The 13,790-nt window shown below is 52.8% G+C and overlaps 5 protein-coding genes across 5 annotated transcripts; 3 read left to right on the top strand and 2 right to left on the bottom strand.

The window, feature by feature from the left end:
- Nucleotides 1-728: 728 nt before the first annotated feature.
- On the top strand, nucleotides 729-3,369 carry BDV17DRAFT_283224 (transcription factor TFIIIB subunit BDP1; the record flags this gene model as incomplete). Its single annotated transcript, XM_073760322.1, has 3 exons — nucleotides 729-824; nucleotides 1,568-1,622; nucleotides 1,682-3,369. 3 exons carry the CDS (start codon nucleotides 729-731, stop codon nucleotides 3,367-3,369), a joined length of 1,839 nt encoding a protein of 612 aa, XP_073613285.1.
- A 124-nt stretch (nucleotides 3,370-3,493) lies between these two features.
- On the bottom strand, nucleotides 3,494-4,935 carry BDV17DRAFT_152469 (DUF1183 domain protein). Its single transcript, XM_073754506.1, has one exon. The coding sequence runs from the start codon at nucleotides 4,538-4,540 to the stop codon at nucleotides 3,617-3,619; it is 924 nt and encodes a 307-aa protein (XP_073613284.1). The 5' UTR covers nucleotides 4,541-4,935; the 3' UTR covers nucleotides 3,494-3,616.
- mmm1 (ERMES complex subunit MMM1) lies at nucleotides 4,757-6,534 on the top strand. Its single transcript, XM_073758559.1, has 3 exons — nucleotides 4,757-4,915; nucleotides 4,982-5,012; nucleotides 5,065-6,534. The coding sequence occupies exons 1-3, from the start codon at nucleotides 4,900-4,902 to the stop codon at nucleotides 6,443-6,445; spliced, it is 1,428 nt and encodes a 475-aa protein (XP_073613283.1). The 5' UTR covers nucleotides 4,757-4,899; the 3' UTR covers nucleotides 6,446-6,534.
- On the bottom strand, nucleotides 6,511-7,542 carry BDV17DRAFT_269237 (acireductone dioxygenase (Ni2+-requiring)). Its single transcript, XM_073758558.1, has 3 exons — nucleotides 7,256-7,542; nucleotides 6,814-7,185; nucleotides 6,511-6,760 (listed from the first exon to the last, which is right to left on the bottom strand). Exons 1-3 carry the CDS (start codon nucleotides 7,355-7,357, stop codon nucleotides 6,626-6,628), a joined length of 609 nt encoding a protein of 202 aa, XP_073613282.1. The 5' UTR covers nucleotides 7,358-7,542; the 3' UTR covers nucleotides 6,511-6,625.
- Nucleotides 7,543-7,791: 249 nt separating this feature from the next.
- On the top strand, nucleotides 7,792-9,929 carry BDV17DRAFT_293441 (tRNA modification protein MTO1; the record flags this gene model as incomplete). The annotated part of the gene is made up of 2 exons (XM_073762615.1): nucleotides 7,792-7,898; nucleotides 7,958-9,929. 2 exons carry the CDS (start codon nucleotides 7,792-7,794, stop codon nucleotides 9,927-9,929), a joined length of 2,079 nt encoding a protein of 692 aa, XP_073613281.1.
- Between the last annotated feature and the right edge of the window lie 3,861 nt (nucleotides 9,930-13,790).

The raw sequence follows: 13,790 nt of genomic DNA, 5'->3' as shown, positions 1-13,790 counted from the left end.
TTGCCTCCAAATTGTTGATTCGCTTGACCACATCATCGTATTGAGATCTCAAATGCTTAAACAGGTCCGTATGCGCATAATCGTCATCAGTGAGTTTCGTTTTCTAGAAGCACATGTCAGTTTCACACGGTACTTCAGGAACGAAACTGCTTACCTTGATACTTATCTGTGTTATTTGACTTAGTAAACTGGCATTTTCGGCCTCCAGTTTCTGCAGCTGTTCTTTTTGCTTCTCTGAAATGGCTGCTAGTTTGTATGTCTCATCCGACTCTGGCGTCCGTTCACCTGTAGGCGTAGCGCCGTTTGTAACAGGCGGTTCTTCACGATTCCCAGTCACTGCGCTATCACCACCGGATCGCTGAGGGCCGAGAATGTATTGCTTCTCTAATTTAGCGACAGTCAAACTCCGCGCGCGATCAAGTTTCTTCTCCGCGACCATGTACCGTAGAGAGGCCTCTTCAAGGCTTTCTTCTAATTGCTGCTTTTCAGATAGCGCCTTGTTGAGTTCTGCAAGTGTGGCTTTCTCTTCGGCTAATTTTCGCGCAAATTGTGACTGCAGATCCGAAACCTCGGGAGGGCTTGTCGAGGACTTGGCGAGGAGGCGGGAGATAATGTCACGTATATCATCAGAACGGGACTTCAGATGTTTCTCAAAATTGTCAAAATCTTCAAATAGCAGGGAGCTCTGAAACGAAGAGTGGTCTGTGCGATGATTACTGAGTTAAGAAATGCACAAACTCGGTAAGTGGGACAGTAGACCTACCCTTGCTATCATCGCCAGGACTACCAAGGAGGACTTTGATCTCGTCAATCAACTACAAATCGTTAGTTATCAAATGAGATGAGAGCACTTTTTACCCCTACTTACTTGAGAATACCATGCATCAATGATACGGAGGTGGTCGTTGTGGTAGGCGGTGGCCTTCGACGACTCCTTTAATTTTGCTTCCAGGGATACCTTGTCACGTTTGTATTCCTGCATTTGACGCCAGATTGCGTCCTTTTGAAATCGCTGTTGAATGCAAAAGAAGACCTCAGTCAGTAGACTGGCCAACGATCAATCTTCGTGCGACCCCTGCGAGACTTCACCCCACATCAGAGGGCCTGGGACTCACCTCGAGGTCATCTTTCCAGGGCATATCAGCATCTGGATGAGGCTTGTTACTACCATTGATCGAAGTGGCCTGTTTCTTCAACGGGGGAGCCGAATCATTGTCATATGGGGCGCCTCTCTTCCGCTCTTCCATCTTGACGAAACCGGACTCGGGAGGTGCGACGGGGGATGCTTCGGCGGCCGGCATCAGTGGCTACTGTAGTCATATGGAGGGGTGAAGCCGAGACCACTGAGCAGCTACTTGCCGGTGGCAGACACTGCAACAGGATCCGACCGTAGAAGGGGTTCGCTGAGAGGAAAATGAGTAAGGACAGTTAGAAAGAAGGTGGTGGTGATAAGCAAGACAGGAAGCCAGGAGGATTTTCGGCTTGAGGTTAGCCTCCCACGTGACCAGCCCACCTTCCCCGGAAGTTCGTCTAGACTTCTGCAGGTGAGCGTCAAACGACGCATCAGACAATCGGCCCTTGTGGTGACTTCCCGCTAAGACATGAAGTCATTCTCGAGCTCCGTTATCAGTAAGTGAGAAAATGTTTTTTTTTTGCGCGAATCTTGCTAAGAATCGTCCAGATAAGTCGGGCAAGAAGTTTGCTCCCAAGGCGCCCGTCCGACGCGCCGCTCCAGCCCCCTCAGCCCCTCCTCGAGCGCCTTCGAGACGAGCTAGTGTTGCTTCTCAGACATCGGCTTCCCATCCGCCTGTGGTTCCAAGCGAGACAGCCACCCCCGAACCTCCCCCTCAAATCTCAATCGTCGAGCTGCCTGCGCCGTCTGAGTTAGCGATTACAGGATCCTCGTCTGTTGCGCCGTCTGTCGAACATGCGCCTAAGGACAAACCAACGGCTATTCCGATCCCTGTGCCCCAGCGCAAGACCTCTGTTGCCGTCCCGATTCCTCAACCCACGAAAAGTGTTTCAACCAGTTCACAGGCTCTCCCATCAAGCACCATAGCGACGACTGAGTCCGTATCGGAGGTATCAACTCGAAAAGATAAAACTGGAGAGGTCGCTGTCGCGCAGTCAGAAGCCGGTCAGAATGAAGGGTCAGCTGTGACCGGAACTGTCGCGGTCCATGATGACGAAGTTGCACCAGATGCCCGACCATCAAAGCGCCTAAGAACAGCGATCGAATCTACCGCGGCAACGACATTAGTTCCACCCGTCGAAGAAACTTCTCAACTCGTGACACCCCCGGCTACGCAAACGCCTGCTCAAAGAGAACGTACTCAAAGCCGCGATGAATCGGAAGTGCCGCGTACAGTTCGGCGAGGAAGCACAGTCAAAGCGGGAGGCCGTAGAGTGAGCAGATCTACAAGCAAAGATACAGGGAAAGTTCAAAAGAAGGAAAGAAAACGACGGACCCGTAAGCGCGAGCCCACTCCCGAGGGCGCCGAACTGATTGAGATTGCGCCGGCCGTTATCAAGATGTCGGATTTGTGCAAAGATTTGCGCACAGGAAAAAAGTCCAGACGTGAAACAGAGCTCCGTGCCCTTGAACAAGCAGAAGCCGAGCGGAAGAAGGCTCAACAAGAGGAAGGCCGTGAAGGGACGCCAGTGAAGAAAACCCCGGATGATACTTCCCCTAAAGGTGAAGAAAATGGAGGCACGCCCAATAAGATGTCGCAGGCTGGGCCAGTCATGCGTATTGTGAACGGAGAGATTGTGCTAGACACTACTTCGCTACAAGTGGACCGCCATGCCGATGCCGAGAGAAATGAGGGCGATTTGGAAGACGTTATTGAGAATTCACTCACCCGAAAGATCAACCAGTCCACGTATGGCAAGCGCTCTAAGACCGAATCATGGGACGAAGACATGACAGATTTGTTCTACCGCGGTCTGCGAATGTTTGGAACAGATTTCATGGTGATTAGCAAGATGTTTCCTGGGCGATCGCGGCGTCAAATCAAATTGAAGTTTAACAACGAAGAGCGTCGGGATCCGCAAAGAATCAAAGACACCCTCCTTGGCCCTCGGGAGTCCATTGACATAAACACCTATTCTGAGATGACCAACACAGTGTACGACGATCCTCGGATAATTCAGCAACAGCTGGATGAGGAGAAGAGACAGATTGAAGAGCAGCATGAGAGGGATAAGAAGGCGCAAGAGGATCTCCTTCGCAATCCGGATGGTGTAGCGGGCAATGACGCTTCAGGACTTGATAAAGCACCTACCAAACCCATGCGGAAAACCAAGAAGCAAGTCCTGCGGGATCTGGGAGGTGGAACGGAGGAAATACTGGGTTCTATAGACGATTGATTGTTATAGGGTTATTTGTTGGAGTTCTGGGATGGCTACACATTAGGTTGGTTAGGGCAAGGCGTTCAAAGGTGCTCTTTCAGCAACTCAATGCATAATGAGAACCGCCAGGTGATTTACGTAGTCAATGAAATTCGACTTACAATTCACACTCAAGCCGTGTATGACATTCAGTAATGAGCTGAATTCCACTGGTCATGGTCTCAAGCAACAGACAACAAGAGACCATCATCCTGAGAGAAGCCAATCACCTGCGACTTGTAGAACCAAACCCTGTGCTTGACGACGGGGCCGAGAAACGAGAAGGAGATGACGAGCTCCCTCCACCAGATGAATGTTGACGCCTGCGGCCCCCTGCAAACAGCGAATCGTAGCGATTGCTTCTCCCCAGCCCGTACCCGAGCCCAGCACCGGTCGCAGCCCCCGTCCAAAAACCCGGTCTCCAACCTTGTCCAGTCGGGTCGGAACTGTACGAATGACCGAAAGGACTGTACGGCGGAGGAGGTCCACCAGGATATGGTCCTCCGCCGCCGCCTCCCCGAGGACCAGCTCTCCGCCGGTTTGCGCCCCCATTCATGCAATCACGTAGCAACGAAAGGACAATCCAGAGAAAGACGCCGAGAAAGATGCCCCAGAATATCAAGTTAAACAGTATATTCAGGGTCAATTTCGAATCCTTACGCTTCTTTCCCCTCTGGCCGCGCCACCAGTTGTCTTCATCGAAAGAGCTTTGTCCAAATCTTCGCTCTCCCTCCTCCGTCAAAAGAAGCCGGTATTCAACTCCACAGCTCCCCTTCAGAACCCAGGGGTCATCGGCATTGCGATAGCCCTCACATATCACATCTGTTGAGCCGAGATTGAACTCGCCGGGAATATCTGCGGTGCAGGTCCATTGGACGTCCTCTTCATCGTAGCCGTAGCCTTCGTTTGTGCAGCGCATCGAATCGATTTCGTACATGTTGCATATGCGCTTCGATGGGCCCGTGCATTTTAGTTGTGGGATAGGCGATACGCGTCGGGAGCTGGTGAGTTTGTCGCCGCGTAGTGTCAGGGAGTGGACTTTGGAGAGGAGGATGGCATCTTTGTCAGGTGGTTTTTGCTGTGCAGTGAGGGATGTGGTTGGGAGTGAGAGGAAGGGCAGCAAGAGCTGCAGGAGTGTTGTTGGTCGCATGACTGTGGTTACGTATGGTGTTGGGTTGAGTATAGGCGTCCGGATGAGAAGGCGTCTTTATAGAACGGGTAGGTTGCTGCCTATCGTAGGCTAGAACCGAGTCGTTGCCATTCTGTCAGCAAGAATCGGGAGCTCGAGTTTTCAACACTTGGAGGATTGTCAGTCGTCAGTTGTTCCTTTCCGGTTCCCTGAGCCTCCTCCGGCCCCGACTTCACCTCCGACTTGGCGTTGATTCCGCCAAACCTTGGAACTCAACTTCTTGCCTTGCTTCGAGTTGAGATCCACTCTGGCCGTCTGGATTCACCTGCGTGTATGAGAGAGAGCTATGGGCAGACTGTGACTTCGTACAGCGGCTGACAATGGCTTTTCAGCAAGGTATGCCTGGTTATCTCTTAGTCGAATTGCGCTAGGGCCCCTCGCTGACCATGACGAAACCTCTAGGTGAAGCTACGCCTGTACTGGCTCAGTCCTCGTGTGTGCACCTTGTCTCGCGATTATGATAGTTTGCTGATGCAGAATTACAGTCTATCCTTTACCCAAGGGTTCCTCTTGGGTCAGCTATCGGTGGTGCTCCTGATCGGTGCCTTCATCAAGTTCTTTATTTTCGGCGAAGCACCACCGCCGCCGTCCCGCGGTCTTCGAGCTTCCACCCATCGACGCTCCAATTCGATCTACTCACAAGACGCGCCACCGAAATCATTAAGGGAGAAGCCCTCGACGTCGAACGTCCTGCGCCCAGTCCCTTCATCCGCGACCAATACGCGATCAATCCTACGGAAAACATACTACAATGCGATCCCTCCTGGGCCGCTGGCGAGAAATAGCAGAAACCGGATTCACCACTCCTCACATCAGCCCGAGTCTCTGGACTGGTTCAATGTCCTCATCGCACAGACAATTGCGCAGTATAGGCAGACGGCATACCTCTTGAAAGACTCTCCAACATCCTCCATTCTTCATTCGTTGATGGCAGCGTTGAATAACCCAGAGAAACTGCCATCATTTATTGATAAAATTACAGTCACAGATATATCACTTGGAGAGGAATTTCCTATTTTCAGCAATTGCCGCATAATCGCTGTTGATGACCCCATGTCCGACGGTGGCAGGCTTCAGGCCTTGATGGACGTTGATATGAGTGACGATAACCTTTCTATCGCCGTTGAGACCTCATTGGTCCTCAACTATCCTAAGCCTCGATCTGCAATTCTACCTGTTGCTCTGTCAGTATCTGTCGTTCGATTTTCAGGGACACTCTGCATCTCACTTGTCCCCGCATCTACCCCACCACTTCACACCCCGACTCCTATGCCATCGCCTCCAGAAACACAGAATAACCCCATGAGAGCACAATCAGCTGATGCACAAGGCGGCGATATCCCGCCAAAATCTTCACCGAAGAGCAACATTGCCTTCTCATTCCTGCCCGACTACCGTCTCGACCTGTCCGTGCGATCATTGATTGGCTCCCGCAGCAGACTCCAGGACGTGCCTAAGGTCGCGCAGTTGGTTGAGGCGCGGGTACACGCCTGGTTCGAAGAACGAGTAGTCGAACCCCGTGTGCAAGTGGTGGGACTACCGGATCTCTGGCCGCGCATGGGCAGGACAGGTGTACGCACAGGCGACGAATCGGATACCGGCTCTAACACGGCATCCCGGTCAGCCATGTCAGTTGACCTGGGGGCCGGTCCCCTTCGGACCGATGATGGTGGCCATGAACCGGAAGCGCTTAGATTCCGAGGGCCAGGTCCGCGGCTGCCGATACCGTTCGATGCTATTTCTCGGACGAGCAGTTACCAGGTCGAGACGGGCGGTAATCGCAGCCCTAGCTTGACGCGCGACAGGGGCCTGGAAGATGACTTCCATATGCCTGGCTCCATGCCTGAACCTCCAGGCCCTTCTTGATGTTTTTACGAATCCATATGTACCATATGTTACGGACATACGATCTATTTTAGGCGGGAAAAAAACAATCATAGACCATATTCGTTACCATATCATTATGTACAATTCGATCAAGCGAGGGCCTCCTTAGTCAGATAAACCGGGCAACAGCAGAATTTTAAATTTCAAACGAATAGCCCTTTAAGCCGCAGCAACCGTAGAAGCACTGAGGTTCTCAAGATACGTCTTACGGTGCTGGTTATCATCGAGCTCGGGTCCCCGGTTCAAAGGCGTCCACTTCGGCTCCTCCTGGAACAGTCGCATAGCCTTGATGTACTATCCACACCAAATTAGCACCGCCATCCCAAAAGCGCCAACAAAAGACCTACATTCTTATCATCCGTCGTAAACCGATGATATATACCCGCAGGAAGAATAATCAGATCATCCTTAACGAGGCGAATCCGCACCCACTCATCTTCCTTCCCCCGCACATCAAAATACCCCTCTCCGTCACGGATATACCGGATCTCCTCGTCCTCGTGAAGGTGCTCAGCAAAGAACATCTTCACCTTAGACTCGTACGCATTGCCCATCGTAGCCGGCGCAACGACAATCTCATCGCGGTTCTTGTAGCCGCGCCTGGCGGCGAGCGCGTCGACATCCGACAGCTCGGGAAGGTGGTGGTAGATGACACCCAGTGAGGCAAGGTAGTCTTCCGAGACGGGACGGCCAGAGTCGTGGGGTTCGCGTTGGTCGCCCTATAGATATTACATGCATTGTTAGCGTCGAGGGGTGGATGAGGAGATTTTGCGACGTTGGGGAACGAACCTCCTTGTTGTCGTACCAGTAGGCCTTCATTTTGACTGTGATTGAAGTGTGTTGGATGGAAAATATTGATTTGGTTGTCGAGCGGAAATCGCAGGATGGCATCAGCTTTAAAACCGTCGGGTTGATGGACCGCCGGCGGGGTGAGAAAAAGCCGCCCCGCAATTGGTCGGCGATGGCGTCGACTGTTAGGTACAGTGGTACCACTAGCCTGAGGCTGAGGTGGGGATTCTTCACTCAGCTTGTGGATGAAATTGTGGTTACTTGGGTATCGGGGCTAAGAAGTGAAGTGAATACAATATACTGTTGATAATCGGTTCAACTATTTGGAATTGAAGTGACGAGCTGGATGTAGCTGAACTCTAAGATGTGCCTGAACCATAAGGTTGTGCATATCTATAAGATTATGTCAGCAGGACAAGCATCTTACCGCCTTAGCATAAATGCACGTGATTCCCGATAAGCGCATGAATTTTTGGCGATAAACTCAGGAGATTTACCGTCCAGCAACGCGCCGAAACGCCGCATTTTGTGTCATTATGGCTTTCAGAGCACGCTCAGGGGCGCTGTTCCGATGGGGGGTTAGTGCTCGACCTCGGACAATGGGCGGATTCCGTGGTTTGGCTACGGTTTCTGACTCTACGCAGTATGTGCTATTGTTCGGATCTTCGATCTATCAACAGTTTGCTGACTTTTCTCTAATAGACCCTACGATGTCGTCGTCATTGGTGGCGGTCATGCAGGCTCTGAGGCATGTGCTGCTGCTGCTCGCTCAGGTGCCCGGACGGCACTAATCACACCTTCTCTTTCGAACATCGGAGTGTGCTCGTGTAATCCGAGTTTTGGAGGAATTGGAAAAGGCACCATTATTCGGGAGGTGGATGCCATGGACGGGGTTGCGGGTCGAATCATTGACAAGGCGGGAATTATGTTCAAGGTTCTCAACCGGTCGAAGGGTCCGGCTGTATGGGGTCCTCGCGCGCAGATCGATCGAGATTTATACAAAAACTACATGCGCGAGGAACTACAGGCGACAGAGGGACTGAGCATTGTGGAGGGCAAGGTTGCCGACATTGTGATTTCCAAGGAGGATGTCGGGACAGGCCCTGCTGCGCCGGCTGGCAAGATCGTTGGGGTACGACTAGAATCAGGCGAGGTGATTCCGACGAGTCGAGTGGTGATTACGACGGGGACGTTTTTGGGAGGAGAGATACATATTGGACTCAAGGTGTTCCCGTCTGGGCGGATTGGGGAGGCTGCAACATTTGGGTTGAGCAAGTCGCTCCACGAGGCCGGGTTCCAGCTGGGTCGGTTGAAGACTGGAACGCCTCCTCGATTGGATGCGAAGACGATTGACTTTTCGGCGCTGGAAGTGCAAAAGGGCGACTCGCCGCCGCTGCCATTTTCATATCTCGACGACCGGGTTCAGGTGGACGATGAGGCCCAGCTTCACTGCTGGATGACACACACCAACGAAGCATCTCATGATATCGTTCGCGCCAACTTGGATAAATCCGTGCACATTCGGGAGACCGTGAAAGGACCAAGATATTGCCCGTCCCTAGAGTCCAAGGTCATCCGCTTCAAAGAGAAGACGCGGCACTTGATCTGGTTAGAGCCGGAAGGCTTCGCGCCGAACGAGGTCATCTACCCGAACGGAATATCAATGACTATTCCCGAGGATGCCCAGTTCGAATTGTTGAAGACGGTCCGTGGTCTTGAAAACGTCCACATGCTCCAACCAGGCTACGGCGTGGAATACGACTACATCGACCCGCGCAATCTGTGGCCCACGCTCGAAACAAAACTTATCAGCGGCCTCTTCCTCGCCGGCCAAATCAATGGAACAACAGGCTACGAAGAAGCCGCCGGCCAGGGTATAATCGCCGGCGCCAACGCCGGTCTCACCGCACAAGGCTGCAAACCGCTCACCCTCACCCGCTCGGACGGCTACATCGGCATCATGATCGACGACCTCATCACCAAGGGCGTCTCGGAGCCCTACCGCATGTTCACAACACGCAGCGAGTTCCGCCTAACGGCTCGCTCCGACAACGCCGACCTCCGCCTCACCCGCCTCGCGCACAAAGCAGGCATCGTAAAGGATAAGCGCTGGCGCGCCTTCAGCGACACAGAGACGCAGATCAAACAGCTCCAAACTCTTCTATCGGCTACCAAAATGTCCGGCACAGCCTGGAGCCGCAAGGGCCTCGCTGTCCGCCAGGACTCCCTCGTCCGCTCGGCGCTTGACCTCCTCGGTCACAACTTCATCACGCTTGACGACGTCCTTCCGCACATTGACTCCCCAATCTCATTTTCCTCCGTCCCCGCTGACATCCGCTCCCGCGTCACCGTCGAAGCAAGCTACGCCCCCTACGTAACGCGTCAGGAAAAGGCCGCCCTCAAATTTCAACAAGACGAGAAGCTCCTCCTCCCGCCGGACCTGGACTACGGCGCGATCCGGGGCATCAGTACCGAGGAGCGCCAGGCTCTTGAGCGCGTGCGGCCAACGAGTATCGGTATGGCGAGGCGCATTGAGGGCGTTACTCCCGCGGGCGCTTTACTGCTTCTTCTTCATTTGAGGAAGACGGGGGGGTTGAGTAGGGAGGCTGGGGAGGGGGTTCTTGCGAGTGTGGATGCGGAGTTGGAAAGGGCGCCTGATGATTTGGAGGCCTGATTCAAGCTTTGTTTTCCTCGAATAGGCACGTCTACTGACTTCATGGAATGGAGTGTACGATATTGTATGATATGCATTACATTAACTAAATCTTGGATATAGCAGCGGAAGCGACATGGCGCAGGCGGGACTGTGGAGTTTTATTTCATTTCTGTATGATACAATCTAGTCATGTCTTCTGTTGGATTAGATATTGGATATGATAAATACATCTACTTATCGTTGGGTTCTCATGTACGCTACATTATTGGAGAACGTTGCTTTACCTTGCCTACTCCATCTGCTTGAATGATTGGATGATTGATAACCGTTACCATAGTCCGCTTTGTTTAGATCCGACCCGGCATTTGCGAAGCTCTACGTATCAGACCTTAGGCATCTCAAAATATCACCCGCATAGCAACCCACCACCACCGAGTACACACCCATCCATCTAGATCTAAGGTACCAGATCTAGACCCCTCTCCGACCACTAGGAAAGTACCAAGTCTGCGTCTCGATTCTGGAACGAGATACATCCAATCTACCTTGACTATACCTCGCACAAGACCAGCAGGAACATCTGCCATCCGGTGCACGTTTACATCACCCAACTAGATTCCGCCTTCTCCATCACCTACCTCAACCCCATCACCAAGCCTAACCAACCTCCGGTCCCCTTCTTCCCCTGACCCGCAGCAAACCTGATGCGACGCGTGGTACAAAGTGCCCATCACCACGGCCGCGCCCGCGGAAGTGCACCGCCGGGATCTTTCATTGGGCGCGCGGGGGAAATTACTGTCCGACTCTACGTCATAACTCGTGGATTGTGTTCAAGGACCCGCTGCGCCGGGGATATAATGATGCCTTCTGCGACCTTCCAACCAACATGACCGGGGGTGGAGGAGGCGAAAGTACGGAGTTGTCTGGTTGAGGCGGCGCGGTCACCTGGCACGCACTTGGGATTGGGCAATAAGGTTGTCTTGAGTTGTGTACGCTAGAGCCCTATGCATGTAGGGACCATTGCGTTGCGAAACGTTCAGGTGCCCTAACGACGTCAGTGGCTGAGTGCTCGGTGCGTTGGTGTAGTGAATAGGCCGAATCCCGGTCTGTCCATTTCTGCCTCGCTGGCTGTTGGAATTCAAGATAATCATCATGGGCCTGGACTCTGAGTCGGTTCCCGCCTCGTACGGTGTCCGGCTGAAGCTGGAGAAAATCTGGTTTCAAGCTAGGGCATTAAGCCACCAACGAGACATCTCGAGTCTCGCAACCGGCGAACAGGCCTGACGTATAGAATCGATAAAACAGGCATATTGACGGTCGTGCAAGGAAATGCGTTGAGGGAGTACAGTGGCCACGATCAGCGAGTCTTATCACATGAGCACAAGCCTCTTACTCGACCATCTTTGATAGAGGCATAGTCTCATTGGCAGGTTTCAGATTTCCACCGCTCTGGGTAACCGTATGTTGGGGATAAGCAGTCGGCGATATTGGGATGTGCCTTTGAGAGCACAAAAGTGGAATAGCATGGCAAGAGCTGCTTATTGCTGATTTATATCCTGAGACCCTTGAATCCTGCGTCTGGGGGGGTTCCGTTCAGCCAAGCATCTTAGCGGTTTAGTCGACCACATGGCGGGATAACATCCTGATTGTTGGGACTCAGGGCTTGGATTTTGTTTCCTGCAAAGTCGAGGTTAATCTAATTGACTTTGGCAGCAGATCTCGCAATCTTATCGACGGCAGTAGTTTAACCTGTCCTTGTCTGGGCCGGGGACGGAGTATTATTGCCAAAGTCCCACAGTTGCAGGCATTGCTGCACCGGAGATGACTCCGGGCGCCACAATGCCTGCAGGATTGGTGCCGTTCACATGAAAAGGCTGGCAAAAGGCATTGCCAACGGTGTCACAACGGGTGCGGGAGCTCAGGATCACGGGGAACCTGAACAGTGGAAAAAGGCAAAGAGAGGTGTCATGTTCGTACTTCGTAGATGACAGCTGGTGTGGGAAGCGCTCGGGTTGGTTGCCTTGCTGGAGGAGTTCGTCCGGCGAGACAGAGCGATTGTCTGGCGGGTGGAAGTCGATAATCGCAAGGTCAGATGCCGTTCTGGATAGTGGCAGCGATCCGTGCTCAGAACTAAAGACTAGCAGCAGTTGTAGTGTGTCGTAGTCTGTAGTCCCCCGCATGGATCTAGCAGAGTGGACTCGGATGGAGTCTGTTAGTGTTAAGGAAATACTAAGATAGTGTTTTCCCGACCGATGACCGGAAGGGGATAAGACTGCGAAACCGGAGTGGATGACCGAACTGCTTGTTCACTCCGTAGGTAGTCTATCCTGGACTCTTGAGTCTTGTCTTATCTTAACTCCGCCGTTCCTTTCAGCAGTTCAGCCTTCAGCAGACAGCAGCACCGCGAAGCTGCAGAACAATCGCACATCGACTGCGGCCAGGCCTTGAATCTGGAGCAGCATCAAGAAACCCGGCGAGCGGAGTGCGATGCAAACGACCTTGATCTAGCGCATGCAGGCTCGCGTTGTTGGAAACCTATCACGAACTGCAGCGCCGCTTCGCCAAGTCGCCACATTTTCAAGCTGCACTTCGACTGAGAAATTCCCTTCAGCCGTCCAATCAGCAGGGTCTGCTCCAGAAACCACCTGGCACCCTGGTCGGTGCTTTGGAATCACCTCGCAGACTCCCAAGCCTTCCTGCCGAGCAGCCCTGCACCGTGAGTCGTCCCTTCCGAGCTTGGTTGACCGTCTGGCTGCCTTCCCTAACCAGCCGCCTGCAGTGCGAGACGCAACAAACCTGTGCCCTGCATGAAGCCATCAGTCATCACTCTGCAGCTCTCTCGTCTCAGCCCTCCTCCAGTTTCAGTCCACTCCAGTCGCGGCTTTCCTTTTTCTGCCCACCCCCGTGTCTCAATTTTGCACTGCTATGGATCGACTCCCAAGCCCGCGTGAACTCGTGTCATGTTGTCCCATACGATCTCCGTCGTCTCCATCGATCTGGTCTGGCCCTCTTGGTCTTATCCGTTGGCGTGATATAATCACCTGCTCCATCAGCTTAGCTCATTTTCGTTCAATTCTGCCCACCTACTGCGGATTTCTGCTCTAGCGTCGACTAGACGTCAAGGACAGATGTCACTACTCTTCCTTTCGTTTCGTCGAAGGAGTTGTTCCACCTGGAAGGCATGAACTGCGCTCGAGGCTACGGTCCTGCGAATTCTGGGCCTTTTTTGTATACGGAGTTCGTATTCTGTATGCCGGCAAGATCAGTTTCCCAATCATAATCCGCGCCACGTCTGCCGGTGCTTTCTAAAAAGGGAACCAATCACCTGGCGCAGCAGGCTTTGTCCAGCCAAGGAGATGTCCAGAAGAGGTCGACGAATGAACGTGGTGGAAATCGAGAATTTGAAATTCCACCCGCGGATTCTCTGGCCCAGGCGGATGGTTCACCATTTGTGGCGTTGCCGATGTACTCGAGTCTCGAGCCGGACAAGGTCGGATCATGCTCCTCTTTCGTCTACGTACTTTTCGCCTTCGGATACGATGCCATCAACATGAAGTCCAATGGTAATCATTGACGATGACGAACAAATGCAGGTGGCTACCTGCCCGTTTGTTTTCCTTGGTAATCAAGCAGATTTCTTCCTTAGCTGCAGAGCGCCGGCGGCCGGCTGACCATTCTCATCGCCTTTCTGGGTATGAATTCTTCCGTAGGCCACACGACCTTTGTGTGTGTGCGCCAGGGGGGCACGCCAGTTACGCATTTGCTTCCCAAGAGCTGTATCACAATTTGCTCGGATATTGAGAGATCAAAATAAAAGCATTGCGCTCTCCAGTGGATTCCGCTTCCGCTCACTTTAGCAACAGGGTACGCGCATTTGCA

This window comes from Aspergillus undulatus, assembly GCF_047715775.1.
Source record: "Aspergillus undulatus strain CBS 261.88 unplaced genomic scaffold BDV17scaffold_42, whole genome shotgun sequence".
In the NCBI taxonomy this organism is placed as follows: Eukaryota; Fungi; Ascomycota; class Eurotiomycetes; order Eurotiales; family Aspergillaceae; genus Aspergillus; species Aspergillus undulatus.
The sequence above is the reverse complement of the archived record's forward strand: the minus strand, read 5'-3'. Positions and strand labels throughout refer to the sequence as shown.